Source organism: Bacillus rossius, chromosome 17 (assembly GCF_032445375.1).
Source record: "Bacillus rossius redtenbacheri isolate Brsri chromosome 17, Brsri_v3, whole genome shotgun sequence".
Taxonomy (NCBI): Eukaryota; Metazoa; Arthropoda; class Insecta; order Phasmatodea; family Bacillidae; genus Bacillus; species Bacillus rossius.
In genome coordinates, this window is record NC_086344.1 from 36,684,562 (window position 1) to 36,710,911 (window position 26,350).

The 26,350-nt window shown below is 35.0% G+C and overlaps 1 protein-coding gene across 7 annotated transcripts in view; it reads left to right on the forward strand.

The window, feature by feature from the left end:
- Window positions 1-26,350, forward strand: part of LOC134540806 (neurobeachin) — a 987,386-nt gene that overhangs the window by 615,921 nt on the left and 345,115 nt on the right. For 4 of the 7 annotated variants that reach the window (XM_063383739.1, XM_063383741.1, XM_063383738.1 and 1 more), the window contains exons 28-30: window positions 694-865; window positions 18,737-18,867; window positions 24,974-25,096. In XM_063383739.1, coding sequence (XP_063239809.1) covers window positions 694-865; window positions 18,737-18,867; window positions 24,974-25,096 — 426 coding nt within the window. The remainder of the gene's footprint in view (window positions 1-693; window positions 866-18,736; window positions 18,868-24,973; window positions 25,097-26,350) is intronic. The other 3 variants (XM_063383742.1, XM_063383743.1, XM_063383744.1) reach the window with 1 other exon arrangement.

A 26,350-nucleotide genomic window follows, 5' to 3' on the forward strand; every position in this document is an offset into this window, starting at 1 on the left:
CTGTGGCGTTTTACTGTATACTGGACACAATACACTCGTCAGTAGAGTTCAAAATTTGCTCACTTGTAATAAAATACAGATTTATATCAGTGCTGTATTTTTTCCGTAGCATGCGCGGATAATAGGGAGTTTACTGTATGTTAAAACCTAAACTCTTAGTATTCAATTGAGAAAATTTTACTTCTGTGTTCGAACGCGGGAGATTTTTTTTTTTTTCGTTCGTTTGCGACTGATCTTGTGTCGAGGTGTTGTGGCTCAGCCTGGTGTTCCCCCCACCCCCTTTCCCCCCTCGTCTCTATTTATAGTAAAACAATGATAGGTGCAAAATGATGAAGATCGGTCTTTTTCATTTTTTTTTAGGGTGTGAATGTTTTTAAAGTATAATTCGTAAAAAAAAAAATATTTTTTTTAAATCACTTGCAATACTTTATGTTTTTTTTTTTTATTTCATTACAGATAAGTTGTTTTAGTTATATAAACGCATGTAATATTTTGTGTTAATTGGCTAACAAGCATCCAAAGAAACAACAGACAATGAAATTTAAAAACAATAATTCCATTTAAATAATTAACACCTTAGCCATTACGATGCCTGTAATGATGATGAAGAACTTGAACTATTGGAATGGAAGTTGAGACACTGGTCATCTTGACGAGGTCCTGAATGATCCTTGGTTCGTTCCCCTTCTTCAGGAGGAGACGAAGCAGGCCCAGTTCCTGTCGCTGGCGATCGTGTACTTCATCTCCGTGCTGATGGTGTCCAAGTACCGGGACATCCTGGAGCCCCCGCTCGCGCCGCTGCCGCGCAGCCCAGCGCTCGCGCCGCGCGGCAACGGCACGTCGCACCGCGCCGGCAGCCCCCCAGGTACCTACCCCCCCCTGTCCCCCCGCCCCCGAGGGCGCGGGTCTTCCTGCCGCGAGAGAGACACCCTAGCGTCGTTGGCCGTGACGTTTACGTGGCGGAGAAGTGATGAAGTCGAAGGTGTGTTACGTAGTCCCCCTGGAGTGCTTCAAACAGGGGCGTAGCCAGGGGGCGGGCGTTGCGTTTTAGGGGTTCCAAACACCCCCCCCCCTTCCCCCCCCCCCTTAGCAACAAATCTTTAATTAAATTTCTTATTCGTCACTCAAGCAAATTTCATATTAAAAATTAATAAAAAAAAAATTTTATCATTACGATATTTAAATTTTAAGTACCGAAAACTAGCACTATTTTACACCTTAAAATCCAAATTTTCCCAGGGGATGACCCCCGCCGGACCCCTTCCCCCCCAACTTTAATATGGTTGGGGGGGGGAGGGTGCCATGCTTCTTAACAACCCCCCCATACACAAATCCTGGCTACGCCACTGGCGTTAACCATAACGTTATATGGCGGAGAAGTGAAGTCGAAGGTGTATTACAAATTCCCTAGAGTGCTTCAAGGAATCTGTTTCGTGTTTTACTCACTCTCCTAAGGATAAAACTACAGAACTACTTATCCGCCCACAGTGTATTTTGAATACTAAGGATTTTGATGGTATTTTAAGGTTTGATTTTTCCATCCCTAGAAATTAGATCTCACAGCAAGAATGATTAGTAGTTGCTCATTTGACGGGAAAATCGAATTCTCAGCACCGTTTTTTTTTTTCTTTCAGAACCTTTGGTATCAGTTAAGTCTTTCATGCACTTTATAGTTATTATCTTATTGTTACGTGCAAGGAATTTTTCGTTTATATAAAAAAAAAAGCCCTGAATGTTAGTGTCACGTGTGTAACATGTATGTTTTTTTTTTTTTTTTATCGATCTTCGTGTTGTTAGCTGTGGGAATGTTTTGTCCCCTGACTCAAGTGATGCGTGTGTTCCGTCCTCTCACGTGCCCGTCCCCCTGCATGCGCACAAGAACGAGGTGTGCATGAACTTAGGCCTCCCCCCCTCCCCCCTGGCACACCCTGGTAGCCGCTGGCGCACACGGGAGTGAGGTTGTGTCGACCGGCGTAGCAAACACAGTAGTGCCTCTGCCAGTTCGAGTTCCGAGTGACAGCCGTGCCTCCGGAAAAATAAACACGTTGAATTGTAACCGTTTTTCTTCTTCGCTTTTCTCAGTAATGGTCCCTGTCTACGTGGACGCCCAACCATGCTCCGAGATAGGGTTTTACATTTTAAATACGTATTTACCCGAATATAATGCGACCCCATAATTTTGGTTAATGAGTTCATGAAAAAAAAAAAGACTTTATTGATTGGAAATTGCAATTCAAGTACATAGCACTTGAAAATTAAATTTGAATTATTAAGTTTTTTTGCTTATTTATAATACCCTTTCTAGGGCCACTCTCATCAGTAGATTGCTTTACAGGTTATTTTTTTTTAAAACACCAAGCTGCAGTTAGAAAAAAAATTTGTTTTATGACTGTAGTTTATAAAGCAAAGGTTGTGGTCGGATTGGTCGCCTCGTAGTGTGAAAGAGGAATAGGGGTAGGGGTAGCCACAGCGAAGAGAAGCAGTGAGAACCCAGTGACACACTCCATTTGCCCACTCTCTTTCATCCTGCACATCTCATCTGTCACGCCTGCGCAAAGGTCCAGGAAGCCCAGGGATAAAGTGACACAAGTGACGCAGTACACAGGCAGAGCTTTAGTTTTTCAACTAACCTGTTCCCAATGACAAGATATTAGATGTAAGATATAATTGTAATGCGACACCCACATTTATTTTCCACAGTTTTAGTAAAAATCATAGCATTATATTCAGGTAACGACAGTATTATTCTAGCTACTATTTACACATTTTACATGATATAATTTTTCACGATGATATAAAAAACAAACACTGCTTTACAAAGAGAAAAACATGACTATAAAAAAAAATAAAACTAGTGATGGATCAGATCCTAATTTCTTCGAATACAAATCTCAAAGAGTGCCTCAAATCTACCCCAAGAAACCAAATTTTAGAATTAAAGATAAAAAATGAAATAACTTACAAGAAATAAAATATATTAACTATAACGTTGAAACATTTAACCATTTTATAGGTTCATTTCACCAACTTTTCCGAATTAATACATATTGTAGTTTAGTTTTCATAATTCTATACCAAAAGTACAAAATATATTGTGGAAAGCTAGTAAGGCTTCAGAGTTATGAGTTTTGTATTTTTGCTACATATATATCTGTCTTTTCTAATGTCAAATCTTTCGAATACTACTAAAGATTTGATAGAATTAGATTGTACCATCACTAATGAGATCATAGTAGGTTTGTGTTTCTAAGTTCTGAGCATTTTAAATCTTTTGAAACACCCAAGAAACACTTCTGTTCGAAAGTGGTATTTTGTAAAACTGGCTGGGTAATGTAAAACCATATTCCAGAGTATGTCTGGTTATCCTTGTAGACACGGCTCTTAAGATAAGTGGCTTAGTTCTATACTGAACACGTTTATTGTGTCACCGACCATTTCAAAGGCTATGTTTAGAATTAAAGCTTCTGCATTCTTACATACTTCAAAGTATTTTTAAAGTACTAGTTGATAATTTCAGAACTTTTTTTAAAAAAGGTTTGCAGTATTCGAGACACCACATAAGTGAAGTCTTTGGTGTTGCATAACAAATCATGTGAGTGAATCCGAGCAAGAAATTTTTTGATATCAATTTACATATTCAATTACGGTGTCTGAGTTTTGCTAATTTTACAAATTTTCAGAATTTTCTTCATTTGGGAAACAAACTATAGAACCATGTGGCCATAAGTCAATGTTACTAATAGACCCCCATGTCCATACATTGATTTTCTAATATTAGTTTCTTTTTTTTTTGCAAAATATGATTATTTTTCTCATAGTTTTTATCAAAAGTCAAACCATTAAAGGCTTAATTAAACAAAAACTGAGTGTCTCAATTTCTCAGTAACTATAATTTATTTTTGCTCTTAAAAAATTTGTGCAGCTATTTTACTAGATCTTAGTAATTTTTTTACTAGGTACAGCACAACATTATTTGCATAAAATGATAATGTGATGATATGAGATTGTATAAATAGTTACATAAATACTGTCCTCAATTGCTTGTGTTCTAAAAATCTAGGATAGTACTAGTTGTTTAAAAAAAAAAACTAATAGTATATGTTAAATTTAAATAATGGGAAGGAATAGAATCTTATTTTCCTTGGAGTATGAACTCATATTTAAGTGCAAAATACAGGTTGCAGCTAAAATACCAGGTATATCTAAGGTACACGTAAAAACTGCGTGTGCACATGCGTGGCGTGTGGAAAAGCTAGAAATATCAATGAACAAAGGTCCCGAAATGCTTATTTTGATAACTAGATTCGTTAACTGTGTACAGAAAAGTAGACTGGATCCCTGTTGTGTGGCCTTCCATACTGGCAATCCAATCGTATGCATGGGAACACAATCAAAGCACTGCATGGATTTTGCTAACAAAATGCTTTTCGCAGAACAGCAGTGATGGAAGGATGTGTAAACAGTTTTTACTGCTAATGAGAACTGTCGAACATGAGACAAAGTCACATGAGTCAGTCTGTACACTGTAACAGGTCTAGCGACCAACTTAAGTTTTTTTTTCCGGACCTGCGTACATCAACATTTCTCCCTCCACTTTGTGCCCTGCTTACGTACCCGCAGTTTTGACGAGTATTTAAGATACACAACCCTGTATGCGTACTTTTCAACCTCGAGCCATGTATTCTAACTTACAAAATTTTTTGCACACAGATCAATCCACGTAGACCACGGTTTTACCTTGTTGTGATTAAATAATTTTTCCCACGTGTGGAAGGAAAAAAAAAAAGATTCTGTAATCCACTTTAACTTCCATGAAAAAAAAATTTCATCTTTCTTTCAGAATTCTTTTGTGGCCCAGGAATTCAAGGAATTTGGGATTTAGCCTTCCCATTTTTAATTGATACAATTAAAATATATATTTTTTTTTGTAAAATCCCTTTTGTTTATTCCTTTTGTTTCCCATATGATTGACTTAGATGTGAAAGTATTATTAGCAATTTGTATGTTTTCTTTAATTTTTTTTTTAAATTTGTGTGATAAAAAATTCTTATTAATTTTTGTAAAGACATTTTTATCACAAAAAAAATTATGGTCAATTTTTGGTAGTAATTTACATCATTTTAAATTTATCTATTTTGAAGGGATGAAAGGTGGAGTTATAATTTTTAATTATTTAATGAATATTTATTTGAATAAGTTACACTAAATTTTAACTTATTTTAAGTTAACACTTTATTGAATGTTTTTTTTCACAGTGTTTTCAGATATGACGTATCAGACAAATAACAATTACTGTTAGGTGTGGTGAAATAATTGGTGCATGTATCTTACACATATCAGAAAGTGAAACTTCTCATCATTTTTTAAAAATAATATACTAAAAACTATTAAATTTGTTGATGTAATATTTTATTTATAGCTCAATACTGTATTTACTGTAATATAAGATACCCTTGATTCTCAGACGCTCTCATATTTTAGTTTAGTATGTATGTACTTCAATTCAAGCCACTTTTTTCATGTGCATGTTAAATTTTGGTTTGTTAGCTTCACATTGTTTATTTACCCCCACATTACTCCGTAACAGATTTGGGAACCAATTTTTATTGATTTAACCTGTTTGGCAGATTTAATATTAAATGAGCAGAAGTTGTACTTAAAATGTTTGTCTGCCAGTATGTTTCAAAAATTAACAGTAACCTTACTTAAACAAAAAAGCACATGTGATTATAATTTAGTTAATATAAATGTGATAATTTACTAACCACCATTTTTTTTTAAACCAACATGCTAAATTATCTCATCTTGCTTAATAATCTTCTTTATTTATGCTTTTACTATTAATATTGATAAGTTTGCCTCTGATTGTGGGATGTCATTGATTGTATGCTGCTAACCATTTCCATAGCTCAAATTACAACATGGATTCCTCTTAGATTCGAGTGAATATGGCAAATTTAGGATGCCAAGTGTTGTAACCTCACAAGAGGTGCGTCTTAAAAACCAGTAAATACAGTATGTTTTGCCGGTTGAAATTCTTAGATTGAATTTAAAACATGCACCCAGACACAAGTTTGGTCTTACGAGTGGTCGTGTCTTCTTTTACCCTGTTTATCGCTACGAGCCATTACCATGTACAATAATACACTGGTTCCTCGTTATGTGGAATGCCACATCGGCAAGGTACACAACCAACGATGCTGAAACCTGTAACTGTGCACATTTTCCAATTTGGCATTCCACATAACAAGGCTCCGGTGTTTATCAGTGCAAATGGTAATGGCTCAAGCAATAGAAGGAATTTGGACCTATGTTCTTTGACGTTGTGTTTTCGACGCATCCTGCACATGCGCGGAAATCGAATTTTTTACGTGTTTGGGTTTATTGTTGGGGAGTTACTGTTTTGTCTCGACCGGGGAGACCGATGCTAACTTGGATCTTTGAATATATATACTGTATAGAAGTCGCGAGTGGATAGGATTTACTCTACGTTTTTCAGAAGCGTATGATGAGCAGCTTGGGAACTTCACCGCTGCAAGTGCGCTGCCGTTAACGCCCTGTATCGTCTTAGGTTGTTATTTGCACGTTAGAGCGCAGCACTGTCGCCCGCTGTCATTCCCCGCACCCCCCACCAATTATTCACTGCAGCTCAACGTCGTTCAACGGGAGGGGGAAGAGGGGGAAGGGGTGTTTGAAGAGTTCGACACTTGTCCGCTAGGGACCGCCACAAGTCGATGCCCTAGAGATGGTGGCGCTTGCGGCGGTGAATTAACCAACTACCTCAAAACCGTATTAGAAATTTTAACCTGGGCTGGCGACTTCTATACAGTATATATATTCAAAGCTTGGATGGAGAAGTTTCACTTGTTATAGTTGGCGGATATGCTGAGTTGTGCGTGAGTGTGTGTGTCTCTTGTCTGCCCGGACGCTGCCTCGCCGCGTAGAAGGGAGCTCCCGCCCCCTGTTCCCGCAGTGGTCCCACCACGTGTACCCCCAGTTCCTCCCGGGGTCGCACCCCAACGCCGTCCAGCACGCCCCTGCCCCCCCTCCCCCCGTCTCTCACCACCACCACCAGCCGTTCCCGCGCCACCGCAACCCCTTTTTCAAAAACTACCACCACCACAACAACACCACCAACAACAACAACAACCACACGAACAACAACATCAACAACATTCACAACCACGTGGTCGGGAAGTACCACAGAAACTCCGTGGGTCACGTCCACCCAGGTAACGCCCCCCCGCTCCCTCTCCCCCCCCCCTCCCCTGTCCGCGTGCCCCCGCGGGGGGGGGTGGTGGTTGCCCCCCCCCCCCCCCTCCGTCGCTTTGCTTCTGTTTGGTGGTTCTTTTCTCTCTCCGCTTTTTGTCGTGTCGGCGCCTTGCTTGCAGCCTGCACGAGCTGTGACAGAGATTTCGCTTTGCGCGCTTTCTGGCCGACGCTCTCCGCCACTGTGTTCAGTTTTACCCGTGTGTCCTTGTGATCTGACAAGGTCGTGGAACATCAGGAGTTGCTAGAGTTTGGGAAGTATTTAATAATTTAATAAACGGTAAAAAAAAATATATATATATTAATAACATTATTTTAGTCAGATATTTCATTTGATAATTTGAGTAAATTTGGTAAGACATACTAATCTGCGTTGTTGGAAAGAAAAGGTTTTGCGTAAGAGGAGAATTTAAAAATTACCCGGAAATTCAAACAACCATAAATAGTAATTAATGATCATTTGAAATTTTGGGTTCAGATCTGTGTGTGATTAATTATCAACTGGATTAATTTATAAACGAAATTAAGAAATAGGTGTTTAGAACAGAAAATCTCAAGCAGGTGTGTTTTCATTTTCAATGTCGTGTTTCTTTCTCATTCAAACATTTACATTTTATTAATTTTTTTTTTCCTATAATGCATTTTGTAGGATTGAGAATCTTCTCAGTTGTCAAGTCAGAAAAGTCAGTCCGTATTACATACAAATATCTTAGTGTTTTCTCTACTTTGTATAAGATCTCGATCATGGTTGCACGGGGTTAACTTCCTAAGCTTTCTTAAACTTCAAATCCATTGCTTATCGAAGGCCGATTTTGTTATGGAAATGTTCACGTGACCTGATATTATTCTTCCTAAATTCATTATTTGTAATTGTACATAACTAAACCCCCAAAATTACAGAATAATAATCATCAGTTGACCATTTTGTGTTTTTACTTTACAAATTTACGTTTTTAGGTCATTGACTTATTTTGAACCAGTAAATCACGTGTTTCAGTCAAACTAACATATTCATTAATAATTAGAGTTAGCCTCAAAACTGAGTTTTAAAAATGTCTTTATGATTTTTCAGTGAAAACCCTATAATGTCTTTTTTAGTGTAATCATTTTTTAAAGCGAAAGCCTGCGAACATTATTAACGGAATCTCTGTTTTAAAAACGAAATTAGCCAAAGAATAAAAACCATAAAATCTTGTCATTAGTCATGAATTATCCCGAAAAGAAACCTGCCAAGTCACGAATCACAGAAATTATGAATTAACAAACTTGAACACAGCTTAATGTATCAGTCTCACCTGGCAAACACTGGAATAGAGATGACTTGGCGCGTGACTCAGCATGGTTCATAATATACTACATTTGGAGGTTCTATTGTCTTAAGCCATCGGACTTTAAAAAAAAAGTGTGTACGTGGAGTCCACACCCGTCAGAAGTGAGACTTCTTGCTTACTAGGTGTAGAGATAAATTAAATACATTTTAAATCACACTATCCACATTAAAAATGAATGATACGTATAAAGTTAGTTGCACAAATCAATAACTCTTTTCCACACGAATAAATAAATTGTAGCTGCTTTAAATAAAATAAATATATTAGAGTCCAACGTTAGCCGTTACGAAAACTGAGGAGTAGACAAACACAAGCGCATTGCGAGAATCCCGTAGCATCATTGCTGCATCATTTCTACCTCTCCCCTGCCGTCTGCCCTTACGGATGTTACAATTAGCATATGGCATGCTCCGCTACGTACCTATCCCCCCATCCTCTTGCTGTCTTCCCATTTGACCGTTAGTGCACGTGTTGGAGTGGTGTTTTCGATAGTTATTTTTTCCTAAGAATAAAAAAGTTCTCTTTGGCCTCCCCAGATAAATCGTTCCTGTACCAGACACTTAACGATGGCAACATTTATAGTTTTTTCCATGACGAACATCACAAGGGTCATGTTATTGCTTGTTTTTCGTTCCATTTTTAATTTTCGTGGAGCATGTCTCAGTTCCTTTTGTGTTTCAAAAACCATACTTAATTTTTTGAAATAATTTGTACCAATTTTATGTATATATGTATATAGTTATTTTCCCTCTTAATAAAACGTTTATGCATGTTTTGAAATATAAATATCTTCAGCTACCCTAGTATTTCAGACTTTTTTTTTTCTTTCAGGAAAAGTGTAACAACTAAAATAAAAGTTTTAAAAGAATCATAATTAATGTTTGTATATTATAACATTTAAATATATATTCACCATTATATATAAAATAATATCTAAAAATCATTTATAAATAAAATTTTGTATTAAAATATATTATTTTTTTTAATACTACTTTAATCATCACTTTATATTACAGATATTTTAATTATGCACAGTTATTATTGTATATTAAATATAATATTAAAAATATCAAAACTTGGGGGGGGGTAGGGGGGAAATTGCTACATTAAGATATGTACCTCTGCAGAAAAGAAAGATTCCTTGTATTATTTGAAAGCAGTTGGTATATTGATTAAAAAATTTTTTTTTACCTAATTTTGCTATCTCATGTTTTACACAGGAAGTATATTGTTTTGTACATTACAATGTTTACAGTCATGGATTTTAATGCATAAAACATGCAGTAAGTTAAAGATATTTTCAGTTTCCAAGATTGTCAACCTGCTGCAAATTTTCTCAAAACTCTTCATTACCAAAACATTTTCCTCTGTTCCCATGTACTTATGTTTATGACATAGTCATTAAAAATTTTTTTTATATTAATTTCATTTAAGCAGGGTGTTTTTTTTTTCTTTCTTTGTATTTTCAGTTTTGTTCACTTTTTCAGTGCAGCGGAATTCAAACTTTGAAACTTCTTTGCATTTGCCTTGAGGGGACAGCTCCACGAATACTTCTCAAGAGGGGCTATTGTGCAAAAAAAATAACGTAGTTACAAAACATGATATGTATTAAATAAGTCAGCGATCGACCTTTGAATATTAGCAAAAGTCACGGTCTCAAATACAGAACTTTAGTTATTGTTTTTTATAACTATTAGATGAAAAAAATATTTTTACACACAAATTTAAGTACATATTTAAGTAAACGTAAAAACACCCTCAAAAATAAAATAAAATAATTGAAATTCTGGCTCCCTCCGGAGTTGCTCTTGTTCTGTGCGGAGCTACATTCAGATGATCGTAGTTTCAGGAACAGACTCCAGTGTGTGGTAATCTTGTCAACCACCCCTAAATGATCCCAGACTCTATGCCTGTGCGAAGCTTCGAACAAGCGAATCAATTGAAGCTATTTTTGTCATTCGATTTGTCTTCGCCAGGAAATTAGCTATTCGTTTTATTTGAAGCATCGGTTGTGATGCAGAGCTTCTTGCCTGATGTGAAGCTTCGCGCTTGTTGCAAATCTTTAGAACATTCCATGCCTAAGATTCGCTCATGAAAATTTTTTTTGTGTTGTATAATTTTTTTTGTTTGGGTAAAGTTGGTTACTTGAAAAAAAAAATTCGAAAGTTGGCATTCCTTTTGTTTTTAAGGATGCTCTATATTGTTAATATGCATGGTTATTTTATAATTATTATTTAAATGGTTAAAAAAAAAACTTGCAAGAATTAGGCAATTTTCATTTCCTCAACTTCATTTTTATTATAATTATACTTTTCTGCCTTTTTAAGCTCTTTTTTTTAATCAAATTTTTCTTTAAAAAAATATATATATGTATTGCACTTTTACATTCCGTACTTACTTTGCATGCTTAAGGGTTAAATTGTTTGAATGTATAGTCATAATTTTTTTGCTGATATTTCGGAGGCATGCTGGAGGGGACAGTAATTTTGCGTAGCAAGTCATCGTAAGAACTTTACTGATCCCCCTATTCCAGATGTAAATACATAATATTATTTTATAACTGACTGCATATTAAATGTTGTCTTGAGTTCAAGGTCATATTTAACACCTTGATAGTTCATAAACGGTTGGGAGAATTCATAGCTGTGTGGAACTCGGTGATAAAAAATGTTATCAACATCTGTAAATTTTTTTCGGCCAGAATTTGTATTCCGGCTAGGAAATTATTCCTTTGACTGTGGGATGTAAATTTTGTTTTTCCTGGCACCTCGTGCGTATTTGTATATATGTGAATGGAATCCTCTGTTGCTGAACGCTAGTGCAAGCTGTTAGCAAGCTCCATCGCTCGAGTTTTTGTTGTTGTCGTTTTTCTTGGCCTGCATGTGTTTGAGCGCTTTCCCAAGTCAACTGAATGCACAGTTCTTATGTTCGAATGTGTCCAGCACTGCACATACACATACATACACACACACAAAAAGGCAGGTCATATTGTAAAGGCAGCTTGTATATTATTCTGTAGTTTTCTTACAACGTCCAGGCTCACCCAATGTTGTTCAGAATCGTTTACCGTTTCCGTACGGTCGAGATCGAAGGGTGGCACGGAAAATCCCCCCCAAGGTCTGGCAAAGTTTCGACATTGTTTTAATACGTGAGTTTACCTACAAGTCCATCGCTTTCAGAATACATTAGAAAAATAATGATGGGGGCAGAGATCCCAATCATCTTGAATCCGAATTCCAAAGTGTGTCTCGAATATACCCCTCTAGGTCCAAGGGTCAAAAATAAAATCATGTGCAAGAAATTAAAAAAATATATTAACTATGGTGTTGAAGCAGTCACTCCTTTAAATGTTTTTTTCACAGACTAAGTTTCCAGAATCATTACATATTATAATTTTAATATATATAATTACATGTTCAAAGTACACTATCTTGGCGAATGGTAACCAGATAGGTATGAAGAAACTTAAGAGGTTATCAGTGTTCAATTTTTTTAATTACTTTTATTTCCTCTTAATATTTTTCTTTATCCTCGAATATTGAATTTTTTGAACACTAAGGATTTGATGGTGTTTGGTACTACGAAATAACTTTTAAAGTTCCTGCAGTTAGGGAAAATGTGGGAAATTGGTAAAACTCAGGGAATTAAAAAGAAGTATTTTAAAACTGGAAAAAAAAAAAACAGAGATATTGACAATAGGTAGGATATTTGTTACAAACAAGTGTTAGTAATTTTTTATACTGTATGGTTTCTTAATTAATGTACCATTAAAAATATTCATCTAATTTATACTAACTTTACTTTAAAGGATAAAAACCATTGTGCATTAATTTGAAGAACCTATCTATAGCATTTCAGCTAATCACAAACAATAATGTATCTTTCTAAAATTCTTTGAACAAATACGGTAAGATATTTTTCTCTTTCAAACTGGCAGTGCTGAATATGTAGTGTTGATGGAGACGATAACAGTTGAAACTTTATATTACACAGTAAAACATTTTATAGATGATTCTGTATGTTTTGTACGTTCGTTGAAATGTGTTTCATTAATAACCAGATACAAAATTGTATGGTAAATTGCGATAAAACCAAAATAACATCGAAAAGCATGACGAAACACCGAAATGTAAATTAATATACCATGTAGCACCCAAAATGCAAGTTATATCATGGAATTAAGTAACATTTAACTAAAACTTAAATTCAAATCTTAAAAAAGTAATCTTTTAATGTTTGAAATTCAAGGAATGCCATATCCGGACAAAAAAAATTGTAGCCAGGTGCATGGATCAGAAAAATTAGTTTTATTAATTTTATTGTGCAACTTATATTGAATCACTTTTAAACCACAAATGCTCACTAATTTATTTATTTTGTTCTGAATGTATATGTTTTAGACTTATTTATTACAAATTATTTTATCGTAAAAAATGCAGAATTTGAATTTTACTAATATTTTGTTGGAGTAGATATTAAAAAAAAAGCTTTTAGAAAAATAAAAACAATAATGCCAAAATCTTACATTTTAAAATGAAATTGGAGTAAAAATAAAACCATAAATCTTGTCTCTATTAATAACGTGTAATATAATAAATGTTTAGAGACAAGACTTTAGGTTGTTTTTTTTAAAGCCAATTTCATTTTTAAAACATAAGATTTCTGTGTTATTATCTTCATTTTTATCAATTCTTTTTATCCATAAAGGTAGTGTATTATTTAAGTATGTATGTATGTATGCATGCGTACGCATGCACGCGTGTATATGTTTGTATGTAACCATTTTGACGAATACATGCTGCACTTAAACAATAAAGTTATTGTAATAATTATGTATACGTAGCCAAGTGTTTGTGTAACTGAAAACCAATGTCAGGAATATAAAAATGAGTTACTAATAAGAGTAATACAAGATGCAAGCTCAATGTAAAATAAATTTTTCCATACCATTTTGGTGCAAACATTGTGGTGAATAAATTATGTTAAATGATTGAAGTTAAAATTTTTATGATATAATGAATTTTTGTTAAATTGCTGATTAATTTCATGACATTAGTTGCATTTCAGGGCTTTATGGTGTAGTAACTTCCATTTCGGGTTTTATGCGGTATTTTTACATGCTTTTCGGCATTATTTCTGTTTTATTGCAATTCACCACATAATTTTGTCCCTACTGATGAGACAGGAGCAAAAAATAGTTTGGTGGTGCAATCAAGCAAACATGTGGTGCCCTGTACTACCAAAACCAAAATCAGCAGAAATTGAGTACTCGTTTGATTTGGCTTTACGTACCTACACCAACGTAGTCATTAAGAACACAGTTCAGGAACATGATATTCAGGGAAGGATTCTGCTATGAAATATGGAATGATTTCAGGAAACTGTGGGGAAAAAAAATGAACATCAGGATTCCTGGTCCATGATTCGGAAATCATTTCCTTGTATTCAGGATATCCACGTTCTGGGAACTCAGGGAATTTACTCAGAATCCTGGGAAAGTCATGAGAATTCCCCAGCGGTAGTGATTTGAGGGTGAAATGTCATTCTCCAGTATGCCATCTCTTGGATTGATAAAGCATTATTTTTTTTATGCTGTTGTAAAGCATATTCATGCTCACTGTGAAAAGGCATATGCAGGATTCTGTTTTAACTACTACAGCTATAGGAACGGTGGTGGATGGATTTTTTTTTTGTTTCTTTCATATAATTGCAAAATAAGCAAGTTATTATTTAAGAATTAGTAAGGAATAATTGTAATTTTGGTCGTGGAAAGTCAGGAAGAAGTCAGGGAAATTTTATTAGAGATTTCTGTGGACACTGTGTGAATGCAAGTCCATTTTTTTTACAACATGCCTTTCCTTTGAAAACAAAAAAAAACAACTGCCTTTACAGATTGATATCGTCTTTTCATCGTGAACACATTCACTTTTTTAGTCAGTACCCGTTACGTTGCTTAAAAAAGAATTTTTTTTATTATATCTATATTTTTTAAGTTTATGAATTTTCTTCACCTAATTTTATGCTCAAAATGTTTGCTGACTGATGTAAGTATATTTTTAATTAATGTGCCTACTTGTATACTTTAGCAGATTTCAAATATGAGTTTACTTTAGTCATAACTGTGATTTTGCATGTAAATTACTGGAATGTCTAGTTTTTTATTATTACAGTTGACATAAGTTACTTATAATTTTTCACAATTATGGGAAAATTTTAAGCATAGAACAAGATCTCATTTATGCCTGCTTGAGAAATATAATATTCATTGTCTTGTTTCATTTTTAGCTCACTACATTTTCACAACTTATTACAATCATGTATATCATTTTTTTTTTGTAGAAAATATTTTGACATTGCACACGGTGTATTTTTCAAGCAACAATAACTGTAAAGTTCATTTAGTGTTTTCTCCTGATATTTAATTTATTGATTTTTGGCCTTCATTACAAAGTACTTCACTTTAAAGAATTTATCATTTTAAAGTAAATATTTTCAGATTCCTACAAAATGTTTTACACATAACTAAGATCTTTCATTATTGAGTACCATCAATTTGGGTTTTTTCAGGTATGTTTTAATCTTGTTCCACTGTAAGAATTATTTATAATATGCGTCTAATCTCTGGGCCATACATTTCGGCAGAATATTACTGACCATTATTTTGGACGTACGCCATTGATGCTTAGTTTGCACTGTAGGTCATAGAGAACGGACGAAAAAGGATGAATACACAAACACACAGAAAAAAAGCCAAAATTGTTGGGTTCCTGTGTCTGTCACAATATTGTTCAAGGTTGTTGTTTGTCTGTATTTACTGTTTTAACCTACGATGGAACGTAGAAGGTGTATGTGTTTAGGGTTAGAGTTTGTGTGCAAAAAACCAATGTTCCCATTTATCTCCGAAACGGTTTGACCGATTTAGATACGGTTTTCTGTAAAAGGTTTGTGATTCATCAGTGATGGTTCTTAGATAGGTGTTATAGTGTTAACTTGCCAGAGGGCGCTGTAATAAACATTTTTCTTCTTGCTTCTGTACATCAACTGCTGAGTGTCTGATGATAGAGCAGAAGAACGTCAGAAACTATGTGGAGGCATGTAGCTAGTAAACCATGTTTGAGATATTATTTTTTTCTTAAGAATCAAAATTTAAATAAAATAAAATCAATAAAAAATATACTTTAATTAAAATTGAATAAAATATAATAACCAAATAATATAGGACTTCACATAACATAAATAACTTTTACTGTTTCCCATGCAAAGTGACCACATGAAACGCATTTCCGTAAATTTTTGGTACCGTAAATGTTTAGCCCCCGCACGTGTGTAAGATGGTATTAGAATTCCCGTTCTTGAATAGTAAACATGTACAAAGTCTAGTTGCACATTTTAAATTAATTATTTTAAACTTCTAATTTTGTAAATCAATTTATTTCATAGTTACTATTATTAAATAATCTTTTTTTATATAATTACGTATTAAAAAACTACATTTTCCACCTCCATTAGTAAATTCATGTTTGAATAAACAACTAATGGTCGTAAACAAACAATGAAAAAGAAGCTGAAAATACAATTCGAAAAAATAGAGGTTAAGTTCTGTTTATAAAATAATTAACATGTGCATTTACATTACATTCTTTTTTTAGAATGAGTTATTTTGGGTAATCTAGTAAAATTATGAAAATTTTTTAGAAAATGTGTTTTCTCCTGTGTCGGTTTGGAAAAGATAGGAAAAGTCATAATTAGTTGTTTATATGATAGACTTAGCGACAAATAAATTCTTTTAAATACACTTTTTATTTTTATCTTTTGTTACTTACTTCCTTTTGGTCAGAGGTTTTTCAAAAGTTTTATTTAATCCTTTTTTAATTACAACTTTTACATCCGTCGAGGGTTTTTCAAAATTTTTAATTTTGCTTTTTATTGTTGCAACTCTCTCTCTTCTTTGTCAGCACCACTGTATGAGTCTGTGCTGTGATATTGTTCTGATTAATTCCGTTCACTAAATTCTCTGGGATGTCTGTTCGTTTAGCATTTGACAGCGTCTTTTTTTTTTTGTGTGTTTGTGTATTCATCTTTCTTTGTCTGTTCTTTAGGTTTTCTCAACGACATACAGTGTGAACAAGCAGTGGCGTGTGTCCTGAATTAAAATAATTATTCAGATCAATCTCACCCATTGAGGGATTGAGGGAATCATTCAAAGAACGCATGAAAGAGTGTTTTGTAGATACTGTCTGTACAGTTGAGTCCTGCTAATCCAGGATAGATGGAACCGAACCCGAATTATAGTCCTAACTAAAATGAATTTGTCTTAAAACGAATGTGATACATTTTTGAAAGGGGTAAAACCATAAAAATCTTTGTTTTTCCCATTATAAATACAATTTCCTACAGCATAATTTTACTCTATTTTAATGCTACTTTATACATAAACCTACATTTTTAACCTACGAACAAGGAGTCATTGAGTATTCAAAAAATATTCAATATGTGTGAATAATTTAATATTCTATTATAAATTTAAAATCAATTTTTTTTATTATTACTCAGTACTGCAAGTGGAGTTCACTCACAAAAAATTAAATAAAAAGAATTTAACATTAATGAAGCCAAGAAGATTCCTCGTGAAATGATTGGCTTTCTGCAAATATACATACTTTTTGTATGCTACAAATTATTTATGATTTTTATTAAAAATTGTTAATAATACTCTATTTGTATGTGTATAATCAGTTGGTACAAATTTCAATTTTTTATTTTATTTTAAGAAAATGGTTTGCCCCAATTTTTTTTTTTTTTTAAATTTTCTGTATTTTTCATTACTTACATTATTATAGTAGGCCTAAGCACCAAATATGTTTCTCTGTTTTTAATTTTACTGTATTTTACATTAATTTTTTCTTGGATTCCTGTAAAATTTTAAGGAATCTAAGTTTCACTGCATGAATGAATTCAATTTTAAAAAAATATTAATTTAATGAAATAATGAAATATTTGTTTTTAATTTTAATTTTAAAAAAAGTCTGTCTACTTATGTACGCGCATTAGAAGTTATACTTACTTGGCGTGATAAAAAACTAACTTTAATTTTGCATGTAATAATTAAGAGAAATAAAAAAAACTAAATAACTGGAATGATATTATAAATACTGTTTGTAAAGTATAAATTCAATTCAATTAAAAAAATTAATTAATTATTAAAATTAATAAATATTCGGATTTTTCATTATAAATTATTAATTTTAATTATTTATTAAATAATAATGTATTAATTTATAATTTATAATGCAAGTAAATTGTACAAACAAGAACATTACCTCACTTATATAAATAAACTTCCCATCACTAATATTCACAATAAATAATTGTTTATAATTATATGGACACGTACTAAATATCATTCACTAAAGCATAAGCTTTAAAAACACATACGTAATTCTAATTTGTATGGTTTGTAGCCCTTTTTTTTTTTTTTTTTTTATCCTGTAAAAATTTCATTGCGTGGTATACACACATAGTAAAAATTCAGTCGCGTCATTTTTTTTCATAACGCACCCAAAGAAGTGTAACTTAAAAGAAAAACAGGAGATTTTCTGTAGCCTACTATGAACTGATGGAGGATTTACAAACGAAACATTTTTGTGGTTGATCCCGCCGGAATGAACCGGGTTGTCCGGACGGGGGAAATGAGTTGTTGCCCCTTGGATGGGCAGCCCTTCAGGATTTTTCTGACAGTGGTGTTTTTGAAAGGTTGTCTGAATTGTTGCCCCTTGGATGGGCAGCCCTTCAGGAATTTTCTGACAGTGGTTAGTTTAGTTTAGGTTAGGTTAGGTTAGATTATGTTAGGTAAGCTTAGGTTAGGTCACTTTACAAACTAACCACTGTCAGAAAAATCCTGACGGGCTGCCCTTCCAAGGGGCAACAATTCAGACAACCTTTCAAAAACACCACTGTCAGAAAAATCCTGATGGGCTGCCCTTCCAATGGGCAACAATTCAGTCGCCCCGTCTGGACAAGCAGGGAGGGGGGGGCTGGATCAGCGGGACTCGACTGTGCACGTGCCGTGTGCGCCGTGCGTACTGCGTCCCCCCCCCCCCCATCGCCGGTGTGTGTGTTCTCGGTCCCCCCCGCAGCCCAGAGCCGCGGGCTGTGCCGGCAGCTGTCCCAGGACGAGACGGAGTACGAGGTCATGGTGGTGGACGAGAACAACTCCTCGGTGCTGGCCGACCCCGACACCCACTCCAGCGGGCCGCCGTCCCTCAAGGTCAGTCAGTGTCCGCCCCCCGCCCCCTCCCGGCCCTGCCCCCCGTGACATAGCGCTGATGCCGTGAAAGCTTAACCCTTTCCTGCCTAGAAATGTAAAAAAATTGAATTTTGTAATTTTTATTTAATTTTTATATTTAAGTAGGCATAAAAGGAGACCATAATTTTTTTTTCCAATTTTTTTTATTTATATTTAATATATTTTTTAATGATGGGACTTTTAAGTCCTGACAGGCATTTAGCATATGTCCAGCTCAACGAACAAAAAAAAAAGGACGCTCCAGGCTGGTGCAGCGCTGCCGTGTTAGTGCTGCAACCTCTCTCTGCTGTCAATCGAACTTCTTCGACAACTGGCGGAGCGGAGCTATACAGGGAACCCAGAGGTCCCGACAGGCAGCATGTGGTTTCAAACATGCACACAACTATTTCTATGGGGCTTCAAACATTGTGGGACTCACAAGTCCCGCCAGGCAGGAAAGGGTTAAAGGGCTTAAAGGCAAGGAGGGAGGGGCCATAACATGGCTGGGACTGCGGAAAAGGTGGTTTGGGAGCAGGTTGAGTCACGGGGAAGAACACTACGATTAACGTTTGCATTTGATATTGCCAAAATAATGCTGAACAGTGAAAGACAAGACTATGTTTGCAGTTAAGTTTACAAGTTTTCACGTCATTAATAACGTTAATACCCCGGGAGGGGAGGCGCTGGAGAAATCAAAGACACACGCTAGGAGGGGGAAGGAGGAGGGGAAAGACGCGCCGACGCCCGCGAAGCTGGCGGTAGCGGACCTGACCGCTACAGCTGGAACACTTCTGTATTGTTCTTACCGTACTTTCGACTCATCCATCCGGACCAACTGGGATAATCCGGGTGATATGGGTAATATGCGTAACAAGCAAATCAGAATCACTTAAATAATCAGATTTACCGTTTATTATCATTTTAAAAAAAAATAAGTTTTTGACGTGATAACGTCTTATAAATCAATGAACGCCGGCTGCACGCACGGAAAATCGTCACGTTCCGCCTGAGCCGAGCGTGCAAGAACCGGCCGACCACCGTGTGAGCAAAATCTTCTATAATATCAAAAAGGTTAAGGCGGGCTTTTTTTAACTTATTGTTCGTGATTATATTTAAACAAATTATTTAAATTAAATTTGCAAAAAAAAACTGTAAATAATATTTGAAAATTAAAAAAGTATGCAAATTTTTCATCAATGTTTCTTATGACGTTATCATGTAAAATTATCGTCCGTTACCCGACTTTACAGACCACCCCCCCCCCCCCCCCCTTTTTATTTTAACAAAAATGCCTGGAATACATGCCTTTAATTGTTTACAAGATGTCAAAAAAATTTATCATTCAACATCATTACTTAATGGAGAATTTCTTCCACTTTCTTCCGTTTCAAACATGTATGGTGTTTTGAATGAAGAACCGTGACGACGCAAATGCTTTATGATCTGTAGTTCAGCCAGAGAGGCATCGGGCTGACAGTCCAAGCACGCCACGATGTTTGTCAGCTGATGTTCTCTCTGAAACTCAAAAAAATGTGTGTGTGTGTGTGTGTGTGTGTGTGTGTGTATATATATATATATATATATATATATATATATATATATATATATATATATATATATATATATTGTAACGCTGCCCTAATTTATTATGCACTCTCAGGTTTCATTAAATCATGAAAACACTTTGAGGGTTCTTGTTGCTGCTCGCGGCATTGAGTCGACTTTCTTATCTCAGGGTTCTCGTGGGGTTCGCGCCGCGGAAAATAAATAAAAGGAACTAGATATTTAAATAAAATAATGTTGTTACTGGCATTATTTTATTTTATTCAGGAAGCTTTCACTTTCAAGTAGGCACCACGCTCGATCAGTCAGCTTTGATTGTTTCTGTTTTACATCACGCGAAACTGAAATAAATATCTCTACCGCCAACTTCAGATGATACTCCGTTAGAGGGCGTCCCGATATTACGAGCCACGGTTAAAAAAAAAACAAAGAGGAGACCTCGTCGAATCCGTGCCAGTCTCTTTCGCCATCCTCCATTTTCTACCCAACTTCCACCCTTGCGCACCAAGCCAAACGCACTACTTTTGAACCCTTCGCAAAATTCTCCTTTAAAACACGATTATGCTAGGCGCACTGAGTAGTAACTTACACCTAAATCACTCTGCCATATCGGACGGTGATTGCCACCAATCACCTGCTCCTCTTATTCAAAAATCCCTATTTTCAAAAAGCCTCCCCTCAAGGCTCAGTCGCGGAGCAACTCACCAACAAAATTCTCCCTTCCCCTTCTCGCAAACCTCCACAGCCAACCAGCGACGAGCATGCCGAAACAGTTATACGAGCCGCGTCGCCACACAGTTCTAAGAAACGCTGACCGGACGCACCGGTGCCAGCCTGTCGCGACTAATAGAACCTTTGTCCCAGATTGCTTAAATTCAAAAAGAAATTCCACATTAAATATGTCTAAAACCGCGGAAGTTACAGAAATTTACTAAGAGAACAAAAATGTACCAAAATAGATAAGCTTTAAATAGATACCCGACAACCTATATTTTACTTTTAATCTAACTTACGTTAAATTTATAAATTACCTAAACTCTGCTCCTCCATTACCAGTGACGATCGCAAATTATTTAAAGGCACGTTAAATAATGACTACAAAGGGTTCAAAAGTTATCATGTTGAAAACAGATTAAATATGGCAAAAAAAAAAAGTTAAACTTTCAAAGCTAACCGATCTTTTTCATTACTTGTCACTTTAAACAAATTACAATTATTTTACAAGGTACACCAACTTCAAATATTTATGCTTTTCTTCTGCGGGATCAAAATTCCGACATCTAGGCATTTATTTGCTTGCTTGATGCGTCATATGTTCTTCAGGCAACCATACTTCACAAACGCATCAATTTATTGATTTAACGCATTATGATTAACAATTCAAAAAAAATAAAAAATATACATGTAAATATATAGATATTTATATACTTTACTTAGGTAGTGTGGGCCACGAGATGGTACACCTTACAATATATATATATTTATATATTGGCCATAATTCTGCTATCTGTAAAGGAACTGTAGATTGAATCAAACTGAAAGGTGAATATTTGGTGTACTTATTGTTACGTTCTTGCTAACGTAGTTAAAAAAAAATTTATGTGAACTTTAAATAAAATGTCCACGCATATGATCCGGATTATCCGGAGATCCAGTTCAACGAGGGCCGGATAAACAAGGTTTTACTGTACTTACAAGTAAATAAGCAAACCTGTAGACAAAATTTAAGTTCCTGGTTGTTTTAAAAATGTCATCTTAAGTCTCTCATTTACGTGTTCACATTTTGTTTAATGTTTTTTTAGGGCTACTTATAAAATTTTATTTTTATAGCTCCATTGCATTAGTTGTACTGCCACAAATATGTTTGACGATTATTTGCTTAGTGTAATCTCATGGGTGTAGAAAATGTACACAAGTTTTCGTAATTATCATTTCTTGCACAACATTTCGCACCCATGATATTACACTAAGTGAATATCTGTTGAAAATATTTGTGGCTGAAGAACAAATGCAATAGAGGTATGGAGTTGAAAATGTAGAAGTAGACCTTGAAAAAAAAAAAATTTTGAGTGTGGAGTCCAAGTACGACAGAAGTGAAACATTTTGCTTTTTAGGTACAGATGGAGATAAATTATTTTCATTTTCGATCAAACTATCCACATAAAAATGAATGATAATTATAAACTCACTTGCACAAATCAATAACTCTTTTCAACATGAATAATAAATAAAGTGTAGATTCTGTAGATAAAATTTTAAAAATATTTTTGGTATCCACCCATAACAAGAACAAAATGAATGAAAAATTTCATAATACATTGTAGTCAATGTTGCAGGCTACTTTATTCAATGTGACTGAATCATCAAATTTTTTTTAAATACCGGTTACTTTAGAATTGTAGAAATGAAGACTCAATCCTATTAGGTAAGTTTATATTAACAACTTAATTTTTTGTTAGTTTAATATTCTTGTTCTTTTAAATATAACTGGCCCTTAAAATAAAATAAAAGTTTGTCAGCATCTCTATTGTTGTAAATTTAAATTTCATATTTTTTTCTAAAGTTTATGCCTTGATTGTTTTGCTAGTGCACTTATTCTCATTCACAGCCCATAACATTGTAAATAATTTGGGTGTTGATTGTGACGGGTTCTGCCATTTTCATTTGGTTTTCCACCGACTTTATGCCACTGTGGGTTTTTCTATCTGTAAAACCAAAGTGTGTCAAAACATTTTCCAACTTTTTTTGCACATGCTGGCATGCATAATTTTTTCTACACACTGCATGCAAATTGAGGTGGTGATGTTTTCTTTGACGTTCGCATGCATCAACTTTGCTAATAATTTATTTCGTGGAAGGGTGTAGTGAAAACTAATTCAGTTTGTAATGATAATAATGGAATATTTTTGACGTAATGTTTTCTGAATATGCAGTTAAAATTACCTTCTTTTTTTCCCCAAGTGCATTCTGTATGGTTACTTGTTATAAAGTGCACAGTCTCATTGCTTTTGACTTGAATGATTGGTGCTACACTTGTTAGCATATTGGGATGATTTCTACTACTGCTTTTATGTCAAAGTTTCCCCATTTCATTTTTTTTTATAATAACTGGAATCCGTAATCACCCTAGTATCAATGGTTTACAACAAAGATATATCAAATTGAAGATAAACTAAAGTAGTTTTTTTACAAATGTTTAATATGTGCACCTTTAGTTATACAACACACGTCCGGAGTAATGGAAGCAATAGCCACTTCTGTTCTGTGTCTCAACTCTGGCAGATCATTAGGGTAGGGGCTGAAGAACGGAGAAGAGGAAAGATGAACACACAGACAACACAGGAATACAAGCTGGAAGTAGCCGATGTCGAGTGTTAAATGTGTAGGTAGCACATAGAATTCTGCGGAAGGAATCAGGAAGGATATTATCACAGGACAGTTGAACCCACTCGGCTGACACAACTCTGCTGTCTTGTGGATTTAACATTTGACATGGGCTGATTTCGGCTTGTTTTTTCTGTGTGTTTGTGTATTCATCTTTCTTAGTCCAATATTCATGTTTTCTGTCTGACATGCAGTGTAAACTAGCAACGTTTCATGTCCAAAATATTTTTTTAAAACAATATTTTCCATGGAACGAAATATCATTGTGTTGTACATATTAATTTTTATTTGGTATTCCTGTTAAAAAAATATATATATTGATTTTTCCATAATCCAGACAAATCGCTTATCCAGCACAAACCATGGCTCTGTATTTTCTGGTTTAAAGGGCTTTTAGTGTAATTTTTATTACTATCCTATCTAGGCCTGTGCGAATTATTCGAAATTTCAAATATTAAAACAAAATATTTGTTAATTTTTATTCAGTTCAATTATCAGATACCTACACTTTGAAGTAACGAATATTAAATTATACTCTTAGTGTAGTGAAGCTGTTTCACATCAATCACCTTGTGTAACTACCAACGTTGGTGTTAAAAGTCATCGTCATACGATATAAGTGAGTGCATAAACAGTTCAATCAATAGAACCGATGTAACTAGCCAGAGTTTAATTTAACATTAGCACAGTGAACGGCAGAATGGCCAAAGTTTAAACTGTGAGATAATCTGTAATCTGGAGTTTAAAATAAAGCGAACAAAGTTTGCAACCACTGTAAAAAATAGTTCCCAGAAAATTGCAAGCACTCTGTATTTTGGTATTTAAGGCCATTTCCCAAGCCTACATTGACGTATTTGTTTAAATATGATTTATAAACAATATTTCCCCACTCTAGCTTTTGAATTCAATATTCATATTTTAGATCATTTTGATTTTTGTATTCAAATTTAATCTGATATTCGCAAAGGCCTAAACACAACCTTGCCTTTCATTGCTTGCAAAGTGCAACATGGTTGAATCGCATCTTCTTACTAAGGTATGCTTGCTGTTGGTGATGTTTTCAATTTTGTACTTACTAACTTGCGATTTTGCTCCCCCCGCTAACCGCTTGTATCTCTCCTTGTCTAACCTCGACCTTTAGGGTAGTACAAGGTCGCGCGCCTCTTCGCATGCCTCTATCACTCACCCTTACGACGTAGATCAGTCGGACGCTGCGCAGACTTACGTGAGAACGACGGCTGTTCCCAACGTCCACTCCAGAAAGGTGAGTGGCGGGGTAGACTCGCGCTTCAGTCTTACGTCGTCGGTGTTTTACGATAGTGAGTGGTGTTCTGGAGAATATATCCATGCTGATATCATAGAGCAAGGGTGTGAATTTGTTTGTTTGTAAGAAGTACTCTGAAGCTGTGGTCACAACGCCACGACATGACAGGCCTAACACGCTCAGCAGCCGATGAAATACAAGGTCGCCGTGACGCCAACACGAAAGAATACGCGCCCCGACGCCCCACAAGAAGTAGATTCCCTTTCTTATTTCGTCGTGGCGTTCCGGACGAAGGAAAGCGAAATCGAAAACCTTACAGAACTAAACTTCAAAAATATTTACCTACTTGGTGAATCTTTATGCCGAAAAACAAAATTTAGTTTTACATTTGTAGCGTGATTTCGACTTTTCATTACGTTTCTTTCTAATTCTTCGCATAACTAACGGCGGAACTTTTTTCTCTGTGCATTATTAACATATATGCATATTGCTTCCTTGTACCTAAAATAATCTTAATCTTACTTAGTCCCAGAGAAGACCAACAGGAAATAAAATGTTTCTGTAGGGCATAAGCTGTTTGTAGTGCATTCTATACTGCTTTTTATAACGTATTTTCCGACAGCCATTTTAGAGTTTGTCATGGTAATGTTGTCGTGGTATTGTGACCTACGTTCTTAGCTCTGCCGTGTTGGAAAGATGTACGATGTTCATGAAGGGATTGTGACTCCAGCTTTTTACTACTGGACCTATTTTTTTTTTAACATTAATTCAGATAGACATAGGCTTTTTTTTTTAATTTCATAAGCTATAGCAATTTTTGTTACTGAAACCAGAGAAAAAAAGTTATGGTTCCAGAGAAAAATCAAAGAAAAAACTACCATGTTGACTTCTTCCTGCAAGTATACTTTGAGTAAAACATTACATGTGTAACATAGTTAATAAATTTAAAATATACAATAATTAAATAACATTTTTATAGAAACCTTATACATAGGCAGTAGGCTACTCCCTGTTCCTATCACTATTTTGGCTTGTGGCACTTTAAATTATCTTGGTAAATGGAGTTTGATATGTATTCAGTAAGTAACAGTTGTTGTTATTATAATGGATTGAAAGTAGGTATGCTATAACAGTACCTACATGCGTATTACTCTGTCTGTCCATGCAAGGCTGGTTACTGGTTGTAGTATTTTTTTATATATTTAGGTATAAAGTATTCAAAATTTAAGTTAGCATACTCCTAAACGTATGCCC